The following is a 26,385-nucleotide window of genomic DNA, read 5'->3' as shown; positions in this document are numbered from 1 at the left end:
ATATATATATATCCTCTTTGTTTTGTCTGGAATAAGTGGTCAGAGGTTGGAGCTCTTGATGGGTTGTATTTTACTCATCTTACTCTCTTAATTTTTCATTTTTTCTCTTTTCTTTTTTATTTAGAAACAGCCTCACCTTTATCTTAATTACGATATTACAATATTTCAATTTTAGAAGATTATGTTTTTCTTGATCTCTGTTCAGTGTAGATACTATACCACTTTAGTTTTATGTGTCTAGTAGTTCAGAGATCTCTTGAACATAATAGCTTTCTTATTTTTGAGATTTTCTTCTTTTCCACCCTTGACGTTAGTTTTTGTTTGGGTTATTTCTTGTTCATTTAAAAAATTATATGTTCACTTTCTTTTTTTAATTGAGTTTATTGGTACTTTTAAAGTATACAGTACAGTTACATTCATCATTGGGATCTTGTACCTTTATATGACAGATACTGGTTCACATTTTTTCCCAATACCCATCCCCTCCCTTCACCCCCTCCTACCTCCCCTATTTACAAAGACTTTGTTTCCATTTTTTCCTTTTTTCATATTTTTTTTCTTTTCCCTTATTTCCTTTCCCCTCCCCTTCCCACTTCCTCTTAGTTTTCATCTTTGACAAGTTGAAAGCCAGTTTTTCCAACACCACTTATTAAAGAGGCTATCTTTCCTCCAGTGAGGATGGTTGGCTCCTTTGTCAAAGATGAGGCAGCTGAGTATGTCAGGAGCTGTTTCTGCATCTTCTTAATCTATTCCACTGATCCTAGGGTCTGTTTCTTTGCCAGTACCATGCTGCTTTTATCACAGTGGCTTTATAGAATAGTTTTAAGTTGGGGATTGTGATAACCCCTGCCATGTCTCTGTTGCTTAGAATTGCTTTTGCTATTCTGGGTCTCTTCTGATTCCAAATGAAATTTTGTATTATTTTCTCTAGTTTTGTGAAATATAGTTAGGATTTCAATAGGTATCGTGTTCAATATATATAGCAGTTTTGGAAGTATGGCCATTTTCACTATCTTGATTCTTCCTACTGAGGAACAAAGGATGTCTTTCCATTTCCTTATATCCTCTTCATTCTCTTTTTTCAGAGTGTTGTAGTTTTAGTGTAGAGGTCTTTTGTTTCCTTTGTTAGATTGATTCCGAGATATTTCATTTTTTTGGATGCTGTTATGAAAGGGATTGTTTCCCTAATTCACTTTCAATGAGCTGTTATTTGTGTACAAGAAGGCTGTTGATTTTTGAGTGTTGACCTTGTATCCAGCTACTCTACTGAATCTGTCAGTTAAGTCTAGAAGTCTTTTGGCAGAGTTTTTTGGGTCTTCTATGTATATAGTATCATATCATTGACAAATAATGACAGTTTAACTTCTTCCTTTCCTATTTTTATTGCTTTTATTTCTTTCTCTTGTCTAATTGCTGTGGCTAATGTTTCCAAAATTATATTTATCTGAAGTGGTGACAGTGGACATCCTTGTTTTGTTCCTAATTTTAGCATGAAAGTTTTTAGTTTTTGACCATTTAGTATGACATTGGCTGTTGGTTTTTCATAGATAGCCTTTATCAAATTAAGATAGAGACCATCTATTCCAATTTTTTGCAGGATTTTTATCATGAATGGGTGTTGAATTTTGTTGAATGCTTTTTCTGCATCTATTGAGATGATCATGTGATTTTTGTCCTTTACTCTGTTAATATAGTGTATTACATTTATTGATCTACGTATATCGAGCCACCCTTTCTTCCCTGGGATAAATCTGTCTTGGTCAGGCTGTATGATCTTGATGACCCTCTGTATTCTTTTTGCCAGTATCTTATTGGGTATTTTTACATCTATGTTCATTAGGGAGATTGCCCTGTAGTTCTCTCTTTTTGGTTGGGTCTTTCCCTGGTTTGGGAATCAGAGTAACACTTGCTTCCAGGAATGAATTTGGAAGTATTGCTTCACTTTCAGTTTCATTGAAAAGTTTAAAGAGTAGTTGCAGTAGTTCTTCTCTAAATGGCTTGTAGAATTCAGCAGTGAAGCCATCAGGACCTGGGCTTTTCTTAGTTGGTAAACTTAATTTTCAATTTCACTGATGGTAATTGGGGTGTTTAGAATTTTTTTATCTTCGTTCAAATTTGGTAGTTCATAAGCATCAAGAAATCTGTCCATTTCTTCTGTGTTTTCCATTTGATTAGAGTTCAGGTTCTTGAAGTAGGTATTGATGATCTTCTGGATTTCTGCTGGATCTGTTGTGACTTCACCTTTTTTGTTCCTGATTGCGTGGATCTGAGCCTTTTTCCTTTTTTGACAAGGTTGACTAAAGGTTTATCGATTTTATTTATTTAGATAAACCAACTCTTTGATTAATTGATTTTTTTTTTTTTTTTTTTTTTTTTCATCAGTTTCCATTGCATTGATTTCTGCTCTGATCTTTTTTTTAAGTACCGGGGATTGAACTCAGGTCCTTGTGCTTGTGAAGCAGTGGCCGGAACCACTGAGCTAAATCCCTGGCTCTGCTCTGATCTTTATAATATCCTCCCTGTACGAGCTTTGTGTTTTTCTTGTTCTTCTTTTTCTAGGAGCCTAAGATTCATCATTAGGTTGTTTATTTGAACACGCTCTGTTTTCCTAGTGTGGCATTCACTGCTATGAATTTTCCGCATAGAACTGCTTTCATTGTGTCCCATAGATTCCTGTATGTTGTTGTATTGGCGTTATCATTTATTTGTAAAAACTGACTAATTTCCTCTGTGACCTATTGATAGTTCAGGAGAGTGTTGTTCAATTTCCATGTGTTTGTGAAGTTTGTATGGTTTCTTTTGCTATTGATCTCCTTAATTGTACTGTAGTCTGATAATATATATATATGGGTTAACTTCAGTTTCTTTGCATTTATGTAAACATGTTCTATTAGTATGTGGTCTCTTTTGGAGAATGACCCATGTGCAGCTGAAAAGAATGTGTATTCCAATTTTGTGGGGTGGAACACTCTGCAGACAACTATTAAGTTCATTTGTTCAAAAGCTTTGTTTAGTTCTAGTATTTCGTTGTTAATTTTTTGTCCAGATGATCTGTCTATTTATGATAGTGGGGTATTTAGATCCCCTGCTACAATTGTATTAGTGCTCATTTGGTTTTCATGTCCCTTACTATTTGTTTTATATAGTTGGGGCATTAATATTTGGTGCATATATATATTTATGATTCTTATCTTTTCCGCTTGGATTGTCAAGATGTCTGTCTCTCTTAATCAGTTTTGGCTTGAAATTTACTTTGTCCGCAAATAAGATAGCTACCCCTACTTTTTTCTGGACTCCTGTTGCATGGAGAACTGTTTTCTATCCTTTCACTTTCAGTCTATGAGTTTCTTTTTGAACTAGGTATGTTTCTTGTATACAATATATTGTTGGATTTTGCTTCTTAATCCTTTCTGCCAGTCTTTTTCTAGACTATTTCTAGGCTATGAGTTCATGGTGTCCTGGTGGTTGATTGTCAAGACTTTTCCACCTTGCTTCCCTTAGAATTTGCCATCGATGAACTGGAAATCTGTATTTGTGCCTTGCTTAAGTGTTTTCTCATTTTTATTTTTGTTGTTGGGCTGTCCGTGGTTTAATTCCTGGGTTAGTACTTTGATCTTCTAATATAGCTAATGACTCAGAGACATTCTCATTTTCATAATATTAGAAAGGACATCTCATTAAATCAGTCACATCTCTTTAGCCCAGTTGATACAATCAGCAACACAGTAGCATCAAATACAGCTTAGAAATTGACCATTTGTAGTAGTTATTGATCTATGACCTTTAACCATGTGAATTAAATCAAAATTGAGGACCAGCCCAAAATATGTTTATAGTGAATAAATTCTTCAATATAGCAACTTTACCTGTCAGGATGGGGACTTAGAAGGAACTGGGAGGAGAGGAATAGATAGGTAAAAGAACAGGAGAAGGTTTCAAGTGAAGCCAGAGGACACAGGATAATCACACAAACTCTAGGAAACTGTTGAAGACAAGCGGGAAAGAGTGCAAGAATAAAGATAAGAATAGAACAACTTAACATTAATAGGGAAGCTGTAAATTGTACTCACTTTCCCTTGAGACTAAGGACATTCTAGTGAAGGAAGAAGTGAGAAGAAAAGAAACTGAAAGAAGAAATCTGAATTAGGGCAGGAATAGGAGCAAAAGGGAGATGAAGAATAACATGGGAGAGCAAGAGACTGAGAGGGAAAAAGAAGAAAGAAGGAAGAATTTGCAGAATGGGAAAAAATAAAATTTTAAATACAAAAAGTAAAAATTAAAAATAAGAGGAAAAGAAAGAAAAATTGAAGAGCCTTTTTCAGGGTATATCTCTGCTGTCACCATAGAAAATGTGGGCAGCATTGTTCAGAACTAAGTCAGTTAGTCTCAGCTAGGCAATGGCAGAACCCTGAGATTCAGGCTAGATTTCTGGCTTCAAGGCCCAAGTTGAGCTCCCTCATCTCCTGCAGGGTTGAATTCTGCAAGGTTCCACTGCAGGTTCCAGTTGCCCTTCCCATGCAGATAGTCTGTTCTGATGGAAGGTGGTGATCCCTCCAACTTATCAACTACAGAGAACTGATGTGCCTTTATTGCAGTTGTTCACTTCTGTTCTGTCTTCTGGAGCTCAGTAAAATGGCCTTTATGACCACCTGTACCTCTGCAGTTTGGATCCAGGTACTGGCACAACCAGGAGACCTGAGAGCAGGGAACGGGGGATGCTGCAGAGGTGCCCGCATGGCTGGCTGGGCAGTCCTCACTGATGAAGGCCCAGGGTGCTGGAGGTGGGGAAGCAGTGAGCTCCATATCTTGATTTTTATCTTTGGTTTTAGAAATTTAAATGTTGGGTGATTGCCCAGATATTGGTCGTATTGGAAATGGAGACAATAAACAATAAGTGTGAGGTCTTTATTTGTAAGAGTAGGATACGCATGAGTCTACTGTTCTGTAGGTTTTACTCTTATTTCACTTTTTACCCTCTTTAGATCTTGCGTTTCTAAGTTCTGCATCTTCATGGTTTCTCCTGGAAGATGAGTTATCTAAAGCCTCATTGTGGAATTGCCTCTGAGCTTCTTTTTTTTTTTGGTAAGGGGATTGAACTCAGGTCCTTGTGCTTGCAGGGCAGGCGGTGGAACCACTGAGCTAAATCCCTAGCTCAGCCTCTGAGCTTTTGTTAGACTGCTACTACTTTCATTCTGTTTCTTCATTTATTACTCTTCATCTCTTTTCCATCTTCTGGAAATTTGTTACATTTGTTCACTTATGGTTTTCTCTTCATTTTTCTTTTTTTCATTATTGTTTTATATTGTGTTTGTTCTTTATGATTATTTTAGTGCAGTATTTCTGTGTGGAAGGGATGTAAGAGTTTGTTAGTTAACCATCTTGGATGATTGGGAGCTCAGATAGTTGAATTTTGGTGATGGAAAAGTACAGTGGTAGGTAAGGCAAGAGGAGGAATAATATGAAATCAACTTGAGTAGAGTAGTACAAGAAAGGTTTGGAAATAGTAGATGTGAGGCACATTTCTCTTTCACTTGATTCAGAACTCTTATAAGAGTGGGTGATTAACAGATACTTGCTTAATGAAGAAATAAAAGTTTGCCATTCCCATGTTAGAATGAAATTACATTGGAAATAAGTTATATTTGATTATATATATATATATTTTTTTTTTTTTTTCTCGTTCAGTTCATTGGTACATTTTAGGTATACAGTACAGTTACATCCATCATTGGGATCTTGTACCTTTAAAGGCATGACAGGTCTTGGTTCTCATTTTTTCCCCTTACCTCTCCCCTCCCTTTACCCCCTCCTCCCTTCCCTATTTACAAATACTTTATTTCCATTTTTTCATTTTCTCATTTTTTTTTCTTTTCACTTGTTTCCTTTCCCCTACCTTTCCCACTTTGCCTACAGCTTTAGCTCTTTTCTTCCTACTTCATATTGTCAATTATACCATTAGGATCTTATGTACCATTATAGTTTTTCACACCAGAGAAACTTTGCGGTATTTACACTCGTGTCCTATTTATTTCACTTAAGAGTATCTCCTCAATATGCATCCGTTTTCCTATGAATGACTCTATCATATTTCATTATATTTTAAAGAAATGTTTAATATTTTTCAGGATCATCTCAAAAATGACTACCGAAGAAGATTTTGCCGACCTTCCAGGTAACTTTTATTTTCATCTACAGCAAGTGAATTTTTAAGTGAAGAAAGCAAAAATTACTACCGCTGAGTTAAATAACTATTTCTGTGTTCACTAAGTATAGTTAATTATGTTATACTAAGAGAAATGTTAATACAAACAGTATTGACTTAGTGTCAGTGAGAAGAGAAATTCACTTGATTAAGTGGTGGAATAGAAGGACTCTCAATTTAAGACTCTCAGTTCTAAGTGATTGACAGTGGGAAAGTGTACTGTAGAATAGGTAGAATGGTAATTTCAGAAAGATATAGCTTATTTCACTAGGGAGAAAATAAAAAAATACATGCTGTCATGCATTTGCTGGGTGCTTATTGGGTCATTTGGCTATTTTTACTTGTAAAATGTGTATATCTAAATTTTGTAATTAAATATTTAATAGTCATAAAATAACAGCATTCACTTATAGTATAGATAGCCACATAAGAACTTAAGGGACTTGTTTGTTATTGCTACTAAGGAACAGCTTAAAGTTGAAGTATTAGTTAGGTGAATGTTATAGATACATAAAGAACAAGGTAAAGTCCATTCCAGATATGGAAAGTGTTGGAACCAAAAGAACTAAAGTAGTTCCTTATATTATAGTTGTTAGCAGACTTGAAAGAATGAATATGTTGGATAGAAGTAGAAAACAAGATTAGTGAGTAGGGCAGATGCAGAAATGTGTGAGTCTTCAAGCATCTAGTATAAGCTTGACAAAGCTATTTAAAGTCCTCTGGAATTTGGCTTACCAGATGTAAATACCTACATGCTTGCACACGTATACACATTTTATGAAGCAGAGGGGAGTGGCTTGATATTTGTAGAGTAGTTTAATCAGGGGTTGTAATCTAGGTAGGGTGGGGAGTGCTTGTATGCTAAGGAGCTAGTGAAAAAGGAAAGAGATGAAGTGGAGAAAAATTTTCAAAAACTGTAGGATTTGGTGACTATAAATTATTTTTTCCCTATACAAATTAGAAGAGACTTTATTCAATCATTTGGTTGCTGCCGGAAAATTATATCCATACATTACTGATTGGAATTCCTGTTTGCCCATGTTACTGTGTTCTAACATTGACTCTGCATTATTACCACTAGTAAGGCATTTGATCTCTCTGGGTCTCATCTGTAAAATAGGGATAGCAGGGCTGTACAGTATTTGTAGTATGCAATATGTAACTATGTGGTATTCTGGGGGTAGTGTTAAGACCAGAATATATAATAGTGACATGTTCCGATATAAACTTTTCCACTAATAATAATTAGGTTTATTAATTTATGCTAGTTCTTTGACCTATCTGGATTTTAATTTCCTATCTGGAAATGAGGGGATAAGTTCTTTAGTGGTTTTTAACCAGATTTGTGTAGCAAAATCACCCTAGAAAATATGATCCATTTGGTCTGTGGGGGAAAGACAAATTATTTGTGTTTCTGCAAAGCTCCACAGATAATTTTATGTTGCTATTTACATGATAATTGTTGGTGATTTCTGAAGTACTTCAGTTACAAAATCCTGTAATGGTTGACCTTTTAATGCTTTGTGGCTCACATTTTGAAGTACTTTATATATATCTATAACTATCTATCTATCTAGATAGATAGATAGATATTACTTTTATAACTAAAGAATAATAGAGTTGTAGATGAGGGGTTAGTAAACTATAACCCACAGACTGGTAACAAATTCTATGGCAGCTTTTGTTTCAGAACATAGCCACACCCATTTTGTTTGGAACATAGTCATACCCATTTGCTTACATACTATCTGTAGTTTCTTTTGAGTTAGAATGTCAGAGTTGAGTAGTTGTGACAGACTGGATGGTATGCAGCTATAAAGAATTTACTATACAGCCCTTTCAGCAAAAATTTCCCATCCCTGTTAGGAGTGCATGTCAGAATTTTATTGTGATTGAAATTCCTGTCCTTCAGCAGGTGTTTAAATCTTATGCTATGTACCTAGCACAGAACACTATTCAGTAAATAGGAATGAACTATAGATACATGCAATGACATTGATGACTCTAGAGAATTATGTTAAGTGAAAACAGTCAGTGCAAAATATTATGTATTATGTGATTCCATTTATGTATAATTTTTTTCAAATGATAGAACTTTAGAAATGGAGGACAGATTACTGGATGTCAGAAGTTAGGAATGAAGAGTGGGGAAGGCAAGAAGGAGTTAGAGGGAGGTGAATATATCCTATTAAAAGGCAGTAGAGAGATCTTTATGCTGATCAAACTGTTCATTATCTATGTAGGCTCTTGTGATATCTGAGCCTACAAATGTGATGCATGTGATGGAACTAAATATATCCACATATAGACATCCGTATATGTAGAGCTCCTGGAGAGAATGAACAGGTCATCTATATCAGTAGCACCCTTATAAGTGCATGTGAATTACAGTCAATGTAATTTTTAATGCAAACAATTTGCACTCATTAATAAACTGCTATTAAAATTAGTGATATTGAATCAAAACTGCATTTGAGATCTTGTAGGGAAGAATATGTTAGCTGAAGATGTAAAGTCTTCAGTAGAGAGGCGTGTAAGGGCTGTGGGTGTAGTTCAGTGGTAGAGTTCTTGTCTGACATATATGAAGCCCTGGATTCGAATCCCGGTACTGTTAAAAGAGGGGGTGGTATTCAGGACCAACCAAACATAAAAAAACATTTTTAAAAAGTTTATGTTCTTACTGAGATACAGCGGTAGTCTAAACCAGTTTTAGGTATGGATGCTCAAATCTGTGATATAATTGTTTATGTAGATAATGATATATTTCCTTTCACCTGTGGAAACTCTTAAGCCCTGAACTATATGTTTTGTGTTTGCATAATAAAGCTGTTTATCCTATTAACATTCTGTAGTGAGATATAGAATTTTTAAGTAGATGACAACATCAATAACAGAACATAAATAATATAAATTCCAGAATTATCTTGCAGAAATGATGTGGTACATTTTTCTCTTTCTTTTTTATTAGGGTACCTGACATTAATACTAACCAAAACCAGAACATGCTGGAAATCTTACAAAACTGCTTTGAAGAAAAAAGTAAGCCTTCATTTTCAGATGGATTTTGAGGGTTGGAATGGATGAAAATATAAATTTGTCCTGTTAATATCAAATGTAGCAAATATTTTCTAGCATTTAAATATAGGTGAAGCATTTTCCTTGGAATTTTGAGTGCACATGTAATCCATCCTGTGTACTAAGGATAATAACATTTTAAAAAAATCATTAATTTGACAGTAGTTTGACATCGTAGTAGGTTTCTTTTTGTAAAAATTTAGTATAGTAGCTTTTTTTAATCTTAAAGTCCATACATAATTATATATGAGAGTATTTCATGTATAGATTGAATATCTCTAATCTGAAATTCCAAAATCTGAAATGCAGTGTTACAGGTAGAAAATTCCACATCATGAAACTTTAATTTATGCAAAGAATTACTGAACATATTGTATAAAATTACCTATATATATGGTGTACAAGAAATATAAGTGAATTTTTTGTTTAGACACTGGACCCACCCCCAAGATATCTTATTAAGTATATGCAACCTGAAAAATAAAAAAAATCTAAATTATTTCTGTACCCATATATTTAATAGGGGAAACACTATATTGGAAATAACTGTGCAGAACTCTTGGGATCTTTAGAGTCTGAGATAATCTTGGATGATTTTCATACCTTTCAAGGAAGTGGTAAATTTTGGCAAAAAGTTTTCTAAGTGTTGATCAGCATCAGAATAGGAGAGTGGGCTAATGAAAGGAATAAGGAGAGACTTTGGATGCTCATGTTTTGTTGTACCTCAAAAGCATGTGTTAGCAATGTAATTTACAGTGCAAAAATTTGAAGAGCTGGGACCTTTGAGAGGAGATTAGGCCATGAGGTGCTGCACTCATGAAGAGATTAGTGCTAGTCATAAGCCTTGAGTTTCCAAGTGTGATTTCTTGTTTTCTGACACTCGTATTTGTGTGCCTCTTGCCATGGGATAGCATAAGAAGGCCCTTGCTAGAGGCAGGCTTTTTGGCCTTAGCCTTTGCAATCACAATCTTTAGAACCATATGAAATAATTCTCTGTTCTTTGCAAATCACTCAATGTCAGCTTTTTTCTTTTATTTTTCCTGTTGTGCCAGGTAATGAACCCTAGGCATTGTGCTTGTTAGGCAACTACTGTGTCACTGATCTACATTCCCTTGCTTAGTCACAGCACAAAACAGACAGTGAAAAACTACTACCTCTTTGGTATAAGCCCAAAGACTGGCATATGCTTCTTCAATATCTTTGCTTTTCTCAGTTTTTAATACCTTTGAGGAACTTTAAATGCTGAATTAATGTCTGTTTTTTCTTTTAATTGTGGCATTGGGGATTGAACACACCTTTGCTTAGCATTTTACCACTGAGCTACATCTCTAACCCTTTTTAAATTTTGAGATAGGTGGGCTGGGGATGTAGCTTAGTGGCATTATGCCTGAGTTTGATCTCAGGTACCGAGAAAAAAAAAAAGAGAGAGAAAAATTTTGAGACAGGATAGATTGCCCAGACTGGCCTCAAACTTCTGAGAACTCAGCATCCTGACTTCTGGGATTACAAGTATGTCGTACCATACCTAGTTAGCCAGACAGTTCTTCACGTGTCCTGTAGAGCTACTTTGAATTGTAACCAATACATGCTGTATTAACTTTTTAAAATTTCATGCTTTTAGGTCTCTTTGATGATATTATTACAAATTCTACAAAATCAGTGCTTTATTCAACACCCAAAATGAAAAACAGTTGTACTGAGTCATCAGGCAAAGATGTAAGTAAAAAGAGAACCAAATTAAGTAATATTTTAATCAATGAAGCTAAATACAATGTACTAAACCTGCCAAGTATGACACCAGGTTCAGTGGACCCAACCCTTACTTTTCTACTATAAATTTGTACTTTAGTATAATATTAGCTGGCTGTGCATCTCAGTACCTTTCCCTGAGGGATACAGGAAACAATCTATGTGTTTACCCATTTGGTATAATGTAATGGCAAGATTTGTGCATGTGTGCAAAAGTGGCAAAATGAGATTTTTACCCATAGTATGCTCTAACTGATTGTGCCTTTGTTTACTCAAGTATCACAGAGAGTCCAAATAGACCCATACCATTCTAGGATTTGTTAAAAAAAAAGTTTTCTTTTGATTTTTCTGGTAAACGTAGCCCGATTCGGTACAATGGCACATGAAAAACCTTATCTGCAAGTTTTGGAGGATTAGTGAATCATCAAATTATTCAGGTATGGATGATGAAGGTGGTCCATTATCACCACAATACATGTTTTCATAACAGAAGAGTGATGTGAGTGGATGATGATGATGATGATGATGACGATGATGATGATGACTTTGACATTGGCCATGTGAGTCAGAGTTCCTGTGACAGTGGAATGGAGCAAGACTCAACTGATAAAGACATAGGGAATGCAGACCTCCTTGATGTAGATGATGAAGAAAACAGCAATTTGAGTACATATTTTACTAGTCAAAATGTTGCAAAATGGAATAATCCAATGTTAGAACTAAGTCCAAAAATATGCATATTGGACAGAATACCAGCACTGCAGACTTCCTTGATTCAGATAATGAATAAAACAGCAATTTGAGTAAATATTTGACAGTCAAAAAGTTGCAAAATGGATTGATGCAAATGGAACAATCCAATGTTAGTACTAGGTCTGAAAATATATGTCTTGGACAGAATGCCAGCATTGCCTTTCAGGGTTGGAAATTGTAACAACCAAAATGCTTATAAGATGCTGTGAAATACACAAAGGCTGAATGCAAGTAAAATATTTTGTATGGACCATTAGCCATATTAAAAAATGTATTTATTATGACACCTCACAAGCTGAACTGAAAGCATTCATAGGTCTACTATACTTAGCAGGTATTTCTCACAGTAATTGCAGGAATGTAAAAGGCTTATAGAACAGCGACGGGTCAAAATATGGCATAAAGGTTTTATGTCTTTGTAAATGCAAAGACTTACTATGTTTTCCACTTACACATTTATCCTGTAACTCAGCCATCAGGTCCTTATTTGTATAGTGATAAACCAAATGATGTTGTGAACAGATTAGGTCCTCCATCTCCCAAACTAATTGGAAGGTAACATTTTGACAGTTGCTTTACCAGTTTTCAGTTGATGTTACATTTGCTTAAAGAGCTAACAGAGCACAAGTGGACCAGTGTAGGAACTGTTTATAGGAACAAACCAGAAATTCCAAATGAAATGATGCAGTTTTAAAACAATTATATAGTGCAATCTTTGAATTTCAGAAAGATTTAGATTGGCCTCGTGTGACAAAGAAAAACAAACTGGTACTGCTGATGTCAACATTGTACCATGATAGAAATATTGATAGGGAAACCTTGACAAGCCAGAAGCCTGAGATGGAAACTTTCTAGAGTAAAACTAAAGGTCGAGTAGATGTTGTTGATGTTTTCCGCAGCAACTATGGTGTTACTTGAAACAAAGCATTGGCCAATGTTTCTGTTTTACTTGATCCTAAATGTGTGGAATAAATTGTTTGATAGTTTCCCAAAAAATAACAAGTGCAAAATGCCACAGATATTTTCGTAAAGGATTGGGACTAGAACTCATAAATCATTTACAGTGGAAGAAAAGCAAAGTATTTCTGTCCTGGGGAACTATACAAAAATTTTGGAGCACACTGGTGGCTGATAGGTGAACAGGCAGGCTCAGCATCACAAAGACCTACTTTGACAACAGAAAAACCAAAAAGATGTCAACTGTGCCCTATAAGAAAGGACAGGAAAACAAAACTTACATGCTATCAGTAAGTGATACTTGTGTGGAACATGCAGTTATCATGTGTGAAAACTGCCTTGGTTATGACAGTTGAGCAGAGATTATTTCTGTGGTCGACTTTTGTTTGTGTTCACATTATAATTCACGTAGGTTTTTATGTTCATAAAGTTTCTGATACTTTCTTTTGTTGGTATTTTATTTCACTGCTAAGTGCATGTTGTACAGTATAATAGGAAGCTCCTGATAAAACAGGAAAAGAAGAAAGGTGACAAGACTACCACATAGGAAAGCTGAGCACATGTATTGTCAGTGTAACAAGATGTGTGCATGGAATATACAGTTTTCATGTTTGAAAACTGTCTCGGGTGTGACCAACCTTATTTTTGTTGTAGAGTTGGGCTGGGGATTTAGCTCAGTGTTTCCACTGCCTGTTTTATAAGTGCAAGATCTGGAGTTTGATCCCTGGTACCAAAAAAAATAAATAAATACATAAAACAGGTATGTGGCTGGTGTGAAAATTTTGATATCTATTCTAAATGCATAGTACATATTAAAAATTTAGTACTTTAGAGCCGGGCATAGTGGTGCCCACCTGTAATCCCAGCGCTCAGGAGGCTGAGACAGGAGGATCGCTGTGAGTTTGAGACCAGCCTGAGCTACACAGTGAGTTCCAGAGCAGTCTGAACTATATAGTGAGAACCTGTCTCAAAAAAAAAAGAATTTCATACTTTATTGATATACTCTTGTTAACTACACACTGTATAATATAATAAGAAACTCCTGACAGAACAGCAAGACCAGTGAGGTATCAAGTGATGTCCTACAAAAAGGCCAGGAGAGCCAAACACATAGCTGTCACTGTAACTGATAACGTGTACGTAGAACTTGCTGTTATCATGTGTGCAGGTTACCTTAGGGCTGATAATTGAAATAAAGATTTTTTTTCTGTAAAGTGTTATTAGTATTTTCACTGTAATTCATCTAAGAATTTATTTGTATTCTTTTTTAGATCTTGTACACCAAAAAACAGTTGATACTGAAAATTTTGATGCTTTTGTATAAATACTCAGTAAATATTAAAAATTCAGTACTTAACTTTGTGATTTTTTTCCTGTTAAGTACTCATGGTCTAATAGAATAAAACTCACAAAATTAATGATTCATCAATAGAAATATTCTAAAGACAATATAAAGAAAATATTCTTGTGCCTTTATGACAAAATTAGTGTTAAGCTCTATGGGTTAAATACATTTTAGCTTTTTATCTTATTCTTGAAAGATAATCCTATATTTCCATTGATGGTCTATAAAATTTGAGTTTTTTTAATAAATACTTTGATTTAATGTTCCTTACATTTGAAATTGGAAATTAAAGTTACCAAATTATAGCAATTATTTTTCATTTCTTCAAAAATGACAATTAGGTTTTTTAGGTGTATAGGTAACTATTAAGTTTCTGGTCAGGTTGACAAATTCTATTTTCTGAAAAATGAAGCCACTCTTGCTATCCATGGAAACCAATTTTATTCATTATATGTCTTAAGAAAATAGGTTGACTTAACTATACAAAATAGTAGTTTTTTTGAGGTAAAGTGAATGAATTACAATGATTTTTGAAAGTCTAAATCAGCTTTCAAGTTTGCTGGGATAAACTTGACTTCATCATGAAATAATAACTTTTTTATTAGGTTTGCTAATAAATATCTGCATCTACGTTTATGAATAATAGTCATTTCCTTTAAATTTTTATTGTCTGGTTATGTTAGAGATTCCTAATCTATAAAGGATATAATAGGTCATAATAAGCCAACACACTTGTTTTTACAGCTAGTAAAAATAGAACAAAATGCAAATGGTCTACTTTTAGAGGTAGGGAGAGATGTGGAAACAGTGACTAGCAAGATGTATTCTGTAGCTAATTTTCTTCACTTCTGAGGTAAAAATCCTGTGTTCTTTACTCTGTGTGTACCGTGACTTATGGTGGTTTTCCACTCTGACTGGTAGGTACAGGCATTATTCTAGGTTCATGAGGATTATTCCTCCTCAGGCTTTATGTACTTCTTTCTTTAGTTTTGCATGATTTTCTCACATGCATGCTCTGATCAGTCTACATGGGATGCTTGTGGGAGATCCACACATCTCTGGAATTTTCACTCTGTATAGCTGTCACCTGTCTAGTACTTTACCCTGCAAATTATAATGTGTTTCTTCTTTGCGCAGTGCCAGAAATCACATCCAAGGTCATTTCCAGTTTCTTCAAGAGAGAAAGAAGCCTCTCTACAAGGCATTGTAGAACCCAATGAAGCTGCCAGCGAATCAGGTTAGTAGCATGTTCATGGGTATTATTTGCCTGGCTATAATTAAAAAGTGAAATGCCAGAGGTCATGCATGTGTTGGTTCAAATGACAAGATTAGGCTCAGCCTAGGTAGAATTGTGCCATGGATGAATATGTTTAGATTTTCAAGTCTGTGTTAAGTGCTCTATTTTTTTTTTTTTTTCCTTTTGCTCCATTTAAAATGTCAGTGATACAGGTTGCTGCTTGTAAAAGTTTTATCTTGAAGCCCAGCTGTGGTAGTGCTTGCCTGCAATCCTAGTACTCAGGAGGCTGAGGCAGGAGAGTTTAAGGTCAGGTAGGAATACATAGTGAGTGTAAGGCAATCTGGACTACATATTGAGACCCTGTCTCAAAAATTAAAAAAAAAAATTTTATCTTTATTTTTCAAATTAAAGAGTATTACTCTATTTGAGGTAAGAATCAAAGATTTAAAAGAAAGTCTAAATATTGCTCCTATCATCTTGTTCAGGTAGCTTTCTAATCCTTTCATATGTGATTAGTGCTCATAAATGAAAAAAATAATGCATATGTTTATGTGTTTGTTTTTAAGTACTTTCAGAAGAGGCTGTTAAAATTTTCTTTTGCAGAAATAATGTCAGTGCTTTTTATGTGATCAGCCATTCTGTATTTTGCTAGTTTGTTTGGTACTTAGTTATCTCATTTTTACTTTGTCCATTTCCATGATTGTTATTGGGTTTGAACTCCTTCTTAGAAGTTTATTGGCATTTGCTTTTATCTGACAATATGACTTATCTGTGTTTGTCAGTGTCATTTGTTTGTTTTGTTTCTTTTTTTCCCCCGTTAAGTTTATTGGTACATTTAAAGCAAACATTGCACTTACATTTATCTTTGGGATCTTGTACCTTTACTTTTGTTTCTTTTTCATAACAGGTTTTGCTTTGAATATCTATAACTATTTTTCTATAATTTGTGTGACATGTTTTTTCAAATGATAGCTAGATTGTAGTTTTTTTTATATATATATATATATATGTAAAAAGTTTTTGTTTCTGTTTTGTTTTTGTTTCGGGGATTGATTGCAGGACCTTGTGCTTGCAAGGTAGATGCAGTGCCACTGAGCTAAATCCCTGGCCCTGGTTATTATATTTTTAACCATAAAATAGGCAAGATTTTAAAATTGTCAAATATGTGATTTTTGTAGGTTTTGATAATAAAGTCTCTATACTAAGGGTATGTAAGAAGTTAGGTTGTTCCTCTTAAATTTTTTAAAATTAATTTTGGTACATTTAAGGTATACAATAACATTCATCATTGGATATTTGCACTTTTACATAACCCATTTTGGTGTTCCTCTTAATTTTTTTTTATTGAGTTTATTGGTACATTTTAGGTATACAGTACGGTTAACATTTATTATTAGGATCTTATACCTTTACATGACAGGTCTTGGTTCTCTTTTTTTTTTTAAAGAAGTGCTTTTATTTTTTGGTACTGGGGATCAAACTCGGGTCCTTGTTTTTGCACTTGAATGGCAGGCGGCAGAACCAGTGGGCTAAATCCCTGGCCGTTACTTTTTTAAAAAAACTTAAATCTTTAATCCATCTAGAATGGTGGATTTGAGTATATAATCTTTTGTTTCCTTCCAGATGATCTGTATTTGAGCCTTTCATTAATTGATCTGTTCTGTTCTGAATCTACTGCTGTAGTCAAGTGTTAAGTCTCATACAATGTAGTGTACTTCTGTATAATAGAACTGGTCATGGACCTGGGGTGAGGGGTAAGGGTGAATAATGCTTAATGGGTGCAGAGTTTCTGTTTGGGATGATGAAAAGTTCTGGAAATAGATAATGGTGATGGTTATATAAACTTTCATCCGACTCGATTTTACTGAGTTGTACCCTTACAAATGGTTAAAGTGGTAAGTTTAATTTCATGTTATTCTATATTTTGTTTGTTTGCAGTATTGGGATTGAACCTAGGGTTTCATACTGAGATACATTGCTAGCCCTTTTTTATTTTGAGACGGTGTCTTGCTAATTTGGTAAATGCCCATGGTGGGCTCAAACTTGTCCTCTTGCCTTGGCCTTCCAGAGTGCTGATATTACAGGCATACACCACCATGCCTTACTGAAAAAAGTTTTCAAAAAAGTCTGTCTTTTGGTTCCTCATTCTCCTCAACTCTCAATGACTCAATTTCTTGTTAAAGTTAATTCTAACCATACTGTAATTTTTGTTTTGTTCTGAATAGAATTTTTCTTTAGTCATAAGGGGCTAACTAAAGAGAATTTTAACCCAACACTTAACCAAACAATTTTTTTTAAATCCAAGAAATTAAAAAATTTAGAATGGTTTAATTTCTTTTAAGCCATATGACCATGTTGTCAGCTAAAGAGGTTTTTACCTGTTATTTTATAGTTAGTATGGTTATTTTAGACTGTTCGCTAGAGTCTCTGAGTCATTGTTGACTAGTAATGATCATAGTAAGAATTCATGTCTGTTTTAGGATTTTAACTGAAATAAAAGTAACGAGACTAGAAATTGTTGCTTTGATTTTGCTCTTAGAAGGCATTCAGTCTCTCATTATTAACTATAATTTTAGCTGTAGATTCCCCAGTGGTACTAGGGATTGAATCCTGGGCCTTTGCACTGTGCCACACCCCATTTCTTTTTAGTTTGAGACAGGGTCTGGCTAAGTCACTGAATTGTTTAGTCTGGGCTTCAGTTTGGATTCATCTGCCTCAGCCTCCCAGAGTGCTGGGATTACATGTCCACACCACCCACTGGCATAGCTGTAGGTTTTTTATAGGTTCTCTTTCTAAGGTTTGGAAAGTTTTCTGTTCTAGTATACTGGCAGTTTTTAAATTGTGGATAAAGATTGCTCAAATCCACTTTGAGCATAAATGATATAATTGCATGACTTTCTTCTCTTAACGCAGTGACTTATTTGACTGATTTATGTTTAAACAATCTTGGCTACCTGAAAGAATTTCTGCTTGGTGGTAGAGTATTCATTGACTTGAAATTTTTCCTTCATTATTCTTTTTTTTTTTCAGTGCTGGGGATGGAGATGGAACCCAGGACATTGCACATGCTAATAAGCAAGTGCTCTGCCACTGAGATACATTCCAAGCCCTATTCTTTCCTCCTCTTAACATTCATTTCCTTCCTAGCATTCTATATTGCATCCAAAATATTTTCTGTTCGTCATACTTATTTCTAGGTATTTTAAATATTTGACAATATAAATATATTACTTTAGCATTATAAATATATAATATTTAATATGATTTAATAACTTAATAGTTATTTCTTTGAGACTTCTTCAAATCATTGCTTTTTAAAATTTTTCAAGTGTTAATTTTCAAGTGTTTGGAAATTGCTCTGTTGTCTTTTCTGTATTCTAATCTTGATTCTTTTATGACAGAACATTTACTATGTGATTTTAGTATTTTTAAATTTGTAAAGATTATGATCCTGGATTTATCTATCTTTGTAAATGATTTTTAGACTTTTGAAAAATTATGTTGACTATTGGGTGTATTTGTCTATAAATGCCGGTTATGTATTCTTACTGTTTCTTCATGCATTTTTTTGGATGTGACTTGTTGGAATGTTGTGATTTTTGCATTTAAGCTACTGACCCACACTTTTCTATTTCTTTTTTCTTTTGCACTATTGGGGTTGAACCTAGAGATTCAGGTATACTAGGAAAATGCTCTACCAATGAGCTGTATCTCCAGCCCTATTTTTTTTCCTCCCTTAAATGCTGTGTGCATGCATATATATGTATATATAAATATATGTGTATATATATATATATATATACACATATATGTAAAATAGGGTAAAAATTGTTTCCTTTTTATGATTTCTGGAAAGACTTTAAGATGATCATTCCTTGATGTTTGGTATAACATTTTCCAATGAAAGTATCTGGTCCAGGAAATTTCTTTTTCAAGAACTTTTAAATTGCAAATTCAGTTCTTTAATACTTTTGAGTCTCTTTTGGTTATCTATTCCATCTTAGCTGACTTTTGGTAATTTTGTTATTTTTGAGAAATCTGTTTTACTGCTTCTTGAGTTTATAAGGGTAAAGTTTGTAGTATTATACTGTTTTTTTTTTTTTTAAGACATGATCTCACTATTTAGTTCAGGCTGTCCTTGAACTCACTCTGTAGCACTGCTGGCCTGCAGTTAACCTTAGTGCTGGGATTTCCGACATGTTCCACTACATCAGGGCTATACTACATTATTATATTTTTATTTATTTTTTATTTTTTAAAATTTAGTTTATTGGTACATTTTATGTATACAGTACAGTTTCATTACATTATTATATTTTTAGTGGCTGCAGAATCTGTTGTGATAACTCCTGTTTCTTTTTAGTTATTGATGTTTTGTGTCTTTTGTTATCTTTATCATCTTTGTTAATTTTGCTACAAGGTTTATCACTTTTTTTTTGAAGGAACTAGCTTTTTGATATTATTAGTTTTCTGTATTGTTTTCTTGTTTTCATTTTTACTGGTTTCTGCTCTTTTTTTCCCCTCATCTCAGGTAGAAACTTTACTATAGTTTATAATTAATAGTATTTATTAATTTTGTTGCTCAAATTCTAGCTTTGGCCATTAGAAGCTCTTTCATTGGCTCATGTTTCTTTGACATACCCTGGTTTTTTTGTGATATATCTTGTTTTTGTTGTTTTTTGAGTACTTTCTTACCTTCTGGAATTAACAAGATTCTCTAAGTCTGTCTTACATATTTTCTACCTCTATCATAGAAGAAAACATTTCTCCAAATTTCCATTTCCTTTAACTGGAGAATAATATAAGGAACCAAGGTCTGGGTGCTAGTTATAATGTCACTCTTGGGATGTTATTGCTCATAGATGCTCTCAACTGATTGAGCAGGGTAATAATATGTGTGTATCCTAACCAGTGTAACATATCTGTAAATCCATTTATATGCAGTGTTCTGTATCTTATTTAGCTAGACATGAGATTATACTGATGTCTGCAGCTCTAAACTATTGTCATATGTATCCTAGCACCCCTGCTTTGTAAATACCCATATCATGCTATTGAAACTGGTAATCTTCCATTCACCATCTGTTTACTTTTTAATTCCTGTATGAATGGGTAACCAACCGATCAGAATTGCTGACTTACTCATTCCCTATAGGAAACATTTATCAGCTAGAGTATAGAGATTATGTATAATTTCTTTTTCCTTTGGTCTTGAAGACTCCACTGATTCCTAAACTTACTCGGGTCTGCATTTTTTTCCCCTTACCAACTTCAGAGGTGAATTGTACATACTATTTATTAAATAATGGAAATGTACTACTATATAACTTCCAAGACAAGTCATAAAAGGCCGTGTGAGTCTTCATAGCTGCCTGGAGATCTTGATTCCGTTGCTCCTATCTCTTCTCTGTCCCTTTGCCCTAGAAACCCACTGCCACAGTATGAAGAAGCCTGAAGGAACCCACATGGAGAGAGATAGGCTTCCAGTCACAGATAGCATTAGGGGTCGGACATGTAAGCAAGCTTGCACATGATCCCAGGCCTCAGACTTCATGGAACACTGACAAGCCAAACCCACTTCATCCTGACAGAGTAGTGGTCCACATGTTACGTCCAGGGGTAGATAGCTCGCCATGCCATGCCAGACCATGGCATGCCACTGCTCTGCTGAAAATGCAGTTTCCAGTGATTCTAAACCTGGCTCTGTTAAAGAACTAAAAAAAGGCAAAGTTTAGTATAACAAAAGACAGTTTATTTGAGTAAAAAAGATGGAAAAGAAAGAGGATAGAGAGCTACCATGAGGGGGTAGGGGTTTTTTAAAGCTGAAAAACCCACAAGGTCTTATCCCTGGCTCCTTTTATTGAGGACTAGTATTTTTCCCATCCCCCAGGCTTGTCACTATCTGAGCTATTGCCCTCAGTGTCTTTGATCCTATCCTAGGCCTTCTGGCCATTTTATCCTCTTTTCCCTACCTACAGTGCCACCTGTCCCTGTGCACTGACTCCATGAAAATAGCAAAGTGTGGCTGTTGCAGTGGAGCTATGGAACTACTATGTAGATGTAGCATATTATTTTACAGATATAATTACTAAGCTACATTGTTGTCAAGTCTGTGTTTTACTGTTTTTAAGAGTCTGGTTTATTGTTTTCATAGTATCATTTTATATTCCTGTCAGCATTGTCCAAGAGTTTTCATGTTATCACCAACAGTTATTTTCTGTTTCTTTTTATTTTGTTTAAAATAATACTTATTCTAATGAGCATAAAGTTGTATCTCATTGTGGATTTGATTTGCTCAACATCAGTCATTAGGGCATTTTAAATCAAAACGTTTGGAAACTACACCAAGAGAAATGACTAAAATCCAAAACAACTAGTTCTTTCTTATAGCTCTTATTTCTTTCAGACTATCTCTTTCAGTTAAGAAAATTTATAATTGATTGTTAAAGAGTTTTATGATATATGCTTTAAATTTTTAAAAATATATTGCATCTTTATTAAATAATATTAAATATCAAATATTTAAATATTAAATACTTTGTCAAATATTCTGTTAAATATTTGATTTGTTCCATTTATTTATGTCTATCATGTTTTCCTCAGATTTTTTTTTTCTATTGTTTGATATGGCAGATCATTTTGATTAGTATTTTGGTCATTTGGTTGTTAGGCTAGGAGATTCTGGATCATATTTAAACCTTTTCTTGTAAAACATAGTTATCCTGTTTGGTGTAATGTATGGACTCTTCCCATCCTTTTTAGGGTATGTTTTTAGCAGTGCTATTCTGGTATGCTTCGCTTTTTATGCTGCTTGGGTTCTAGCTTAGTTCGTGTTATAGAGTGGGGTATAAGTGCTTTGTTGAGCCTCCTTATGTCATTGTTCACCCATTACTGGTTCCAGGTAGAAACTCCTGGCCCTGGATCTTATATCATGGGTGTTGGGCACAGGGACACTCTCAGATCTCTTACACTTTTCTTGCCTCAGCTTTGACTGTGTGCTGGTGTCCTGGCCTGAAGTAGTGGTGGTGAACCTTTTAAAGAGCAAGTGACAAACTGCAACCCAAAACCCACTTATTTATTGCAAAGTGCCAACACTGCGGTTAAACCTGAATACTGAGGTTTTAGTTTAGAAAAAAGCAGTCTATATTAATATCTTTTGTCTTAAAAACACACTGCCATAAGACTGACACCACTGGCCTGGGGACATCAGTAGTACCTCTCAAAACAGTACCTTGTGGTGTGAAGCAGGGCTTGGGTAGGACAAAAATTTGACTTTTCTGTAGGTTCGCCTGTGGATCATGACTCCTGATATATCTGATTACTAGGGTAGCAACTGGGCCTTCTTCTCCTCTTGTCTCCCCTTTTGCCTAATTGTTTGCTATGGGTTCAAGGCTTCTCTGTTGCTCATTCTAGGAATATGTATGAGATGAACACGAAACTTAACCAAGGAACCACATTGTTCCTTGAATATTGGCATTTCTATTTCTAGCTAGTCCACCTTTTTCCTCCTAGCTTTCACAATCCTGGTATTGTAATTTTTGTTTTCTTCGTTATGCGTTTGTTTTTTGGGGGGTGAAGGGGTTGAGATGGGGTCTAGCTGTATAGTCAGGACTGGCCCTAAATTCCTTGCGTGTCCCAGGCTGGAATTGTGCAGTCCTCTTGCTGCGGTCTTTGAGTGCTGGGGATACAGATTTACGCCACCACTGACCTGTTGGTCAATGGATCATTTGGAAGGAATTTATTTAGTTGTACTTAGAGGGAGAGACTGGGAAATGCCATTTCATTCCAGAATCAAAAACCTTTTGTGGTGGTATTTTAGATTTCTAGCCTCTGCTTTTAGGGATGCGAATCACAATATTTTAGATTTCTAGTCTCTGCTTTTTAGGGACATGAATCATAATGGATGCTACCAAGCCATTCTCTGATATTTGAAGATTGAAGGTTAAGAGAAATAATATTTATCCTATTTATATATATACATTGATAAATAGATGCATATGCACATGTGTATATATACATACATGTATTAGTATATATCTCTGTTGTAAATGGGATGCAAATATGTGTTCATTTAGCTGCCTTACCTTACCAGCTCTTAGCCTTTATAAACATAGAAGAATCTCGTGATTTTTCTAGGTTACTTTATTATGTTATCTCTATAGATTTATTCACACTTCAAACTTTATCAACTTGTGATTTTCTGTGTCTTAAAGATTTGTCTTTTCAAAATTTCTAAAATATTTATGTATACTTTCTAGGTTACTTTATTATGTTATCTCTATAGATTTATTCACACTTCAAACTTTATCAGTCAACTTGTGATTTTCTGTGTCTTAAAGATTTGTCTTTTCAAAATTTCTAAAATATTTATGTATTTTAATTATAACCTTTGATTCTAAATTTATTGTCTTGTGAGTCTTCTGAAAACTACTTGTAATTAAATTATTGCTGAATTTAAAGCACCTTTGATTCTAATGTTACCTTTTAAATTAAGAAGTATTGTCATGTAATTTTCTTTTAGTTCAGGCTCATGAAATTTATCAGAAAGTTCTGGCAGCTGATGTTTGCTCTAAAAGAACACCTGACTTAACAAAAAACTCAGGTAAAAAACTAAATGTTCTTTGTGCTGAAGCTGATGAAGAATTTTACATATCGGTTGGATCGCCAGCTGTTCCTTTGCACGAAAAACCATCTAAATCGCAAAATGATATTTCATCTGCTCAAAAGAGAGAAACTTATACTTTTGGAAATTCAGTAAATATGCTGTCGTCAAGGACAGAGATTTCTCTTAAAACCAAAAAAAGGTAACCTTTCATTTAAATAATAACAGTGTTACTTTAAACATTTTAGCTTTCATATTGAAAATTGGTAGTATAACATTTTGATGTAGTTTTGTAGTAAGGATTAAGAGATATTCACATGTTATAAGAAAAATACCTTTTGTATATTCATTTATACTTAATAAGGAAGGCCTTTAAATATGCTTCCAAGAAATTGGGGGTTAACTTTTATATAGTCTATGTAAAGATGTGTTTTATTTGTGTTATTTAGGTTTCTCTAAGTTCCTAAAGGAAAAAAAAAATTTGTGTTTGCTTCATATCCTTTATAACTGCAAATATTATTATGTAATTTCTAGGGTAGCAAAACATATGCATTGCTGAGGATGGCTTGTAAATGTTGTGCCATTTCTAACCCTTTTAGATTGTTCAGGGTCCTTTGTTACTGGGAACCTTTGTAATTAGTGTAATTTCTATCTAGAGTACCATTTTATTTCTAGAGCCAAGAAGTTGAGTATATTCTAAGATTTTACTATTCAAAATGTAGTCTGCTGCAGTGCTCTGAGAAATAGTGCTTAAAGCTACATATTTTGTTGGTTTATAATTTAGTCATTCTAATGCCCAGTGCAAAATTTCATTACGTGGTCTGTATTGTCACTGTAAAGGAATTCAGGAAGACTCATAACAAACATAGGAGCATTTTGCTTCATTTTCGTGTAACCTTTTAGGTTAAACTTTGAAGATAAAGATATTTTGAAAAAAGTAGAGAGAGAGACTAATAAGTCAGAAGTAGAAGATAAAATATCAGGACAAGAAGAAAGGAAACTATCAGAAACATCTCCAAAAAGAGTACAAGATACGGAATATGAAATTCAATCACAAACTAAAAAGAGTTTTTCAACATTGTTTTTAGAAACTGTAAAGAGAAAAGGCGAACCCAGGTGAGTGCTTTGACATTGCTTTGTTTTCCATTCTATGAACTATATATATTATTTTTAATATTTAACCTAGAAATAAATAATTGACACAAATATTAATTGAAATTTTGCTTGACCTGTAAGGGAGGTAGGGTTGTATTTTTTGTTTCTGCCAGTATTTCACACCTCAAAGACATCCTTCTAATAGGTACTAAATTAAATGCAAAAGAAAATGAATTATTTAGTTCTTATTGCTCACCAGTCGTTTCTGTGGTTTGACTGTGATGATATAAAAAAATGAAAAGTGCTAGAAATATAATTAAATCATGGCACCTGCACTTAACTATTGCAGGTTTTGTCTTTTTTCTGTTTCTCCTCATTGTGCCAGTGAAAGGATTTTAAGTAAATTTTAGTATAGTCTCTCCTGATCAAAAACCCTTATTAGGGCCGGGGATTTAGCTCAGCAGTTCGGTGGCCTGCCTTGTAAGCACAAGGACCTGAGTTCAATTCCCGATACCAAAAAAAAAAAAAAAAAAAAAAAAAAAAAACCCCCGCATCGATTTTTGTGCTATCCAAATATTGATTCTCAAACACAGAGAGCACATTTAGAGTTACTTAGAATTAATGGCAGCCAGAGTTGAGAACGCCTAGTCTGTAGAATAAATATAAGCTTTGTCAGCTGGCATTTAAGGTCTCCTGTTTTTGCCCACTTTGTCATACTTAATTTGCGGTTCTGTTTGCATTCACCCTTTATCGTGTCTTTTGCCAGTCACCATTTTCTTTTAAGGTATGCATTAGGCCTCTGGGTTTTTTCAAATTGCACATCAGTGGTTTTGAATATATTTTTGCCTTATATTATAATTTTGCTAGTTTATGTGTATCCTTCTTAATTAAGACTTTAGTGCTCCTTTCTAGGAATTAATTTATGTTTTTTGTGGTATCTGTCAGAGTGCTACTGAGCATATAAAATTTCTGTAAGAAAATGTTGACTCTCTTCCCATATTTCGTTTCTCAGTGTACATACACACACATGCACATGCATTCACCCCACATGCATGTTGTGCACACCGTCCTTAATGAGTATATTACATATATCGGCTAATTATATGTGGAAGAACAATTGGGTATTTTTAATGTTCTTTGGTAGACTACTGAACAAAGTTAATTTTATTTTTATTGCTGTAGGCAGATGTAGCAACTTACTCTTCTTCATGCTTTCTAGTATCATTGTTTTTGCTTGTGCTTTTCCATTTGTCTTTCTTGTGCTTCCCATGACCAGATCTTACTGAATCTAACTGAAGAGCTTTAGTTTCCTTAACTCGTCAGATGGAAGTCCCTTGAATTTGAAGAACAGATTTGGATAGTTCTTGTTG

The 26,385-nt window shown here is 34.3% G+C and overlaps 1 protein-coding gene across 3 annotated transcripts in view; it reads left to right on the top strand.

The window, feature by feature from the left end:
• Positions 1-26,385, top strand: part of Cenpc (centromere protein C) — a 60,970-nt gene that overhangs the window by 4,311 nt on the left and 30,274 nt on the right. For 2 of the 3 annotated variants that reach the window (XM_010611189.3, XM_010611188.3), the window contains exons 3-8: positions 6,126-6,172; positions 9,171-9,241; positions 10,899-10,993; positions 15,219-15,318; positions 23,840-24,122; positions 24,824-25,036. In XM_010611189.3, the coding sequence (XP_010609491.1) occupies positions 6,126-6,172; positions 9,171-9,241; positions 10,899-10,993; positions 15,219-15,318; positions 23,840-24,122; positions 24,824-25,036 (809 nt within the window). The remainder of the gene's footprint in view (positions 1-6,125; positions 6,173-9,170; positions 9,242-10,898; positions 10,994-15,218; positions 15,319-23,839; positions 24,123-24,823; positions 25,037-26,385) is intronic. The other variant, XM_010611190.3, reaches the window with a different exon arrangement.

The sequence above is a fragment of the Fukomys damarensis genome, unplaced genomic scaffold (assembly GCF_012274545.1).
Source record: "Fukomys damarensis isolate Sample0158 unplaced genomic scaffold, DMR_v1.0_HiC HiC_scaffold_35, whole genome shotgun sequence".
NCBI classification, from domain to species: Eukaryota; Metazoa; Chordata; class Mammalia; order Rodentia; family Bathyergidae; genus Fukomys; species Fukomys damarensis.
Note: the sequence above shows the minus strand (reverse complement) of the source record. Positions and strands in the feature narration are given on the sequence as shown.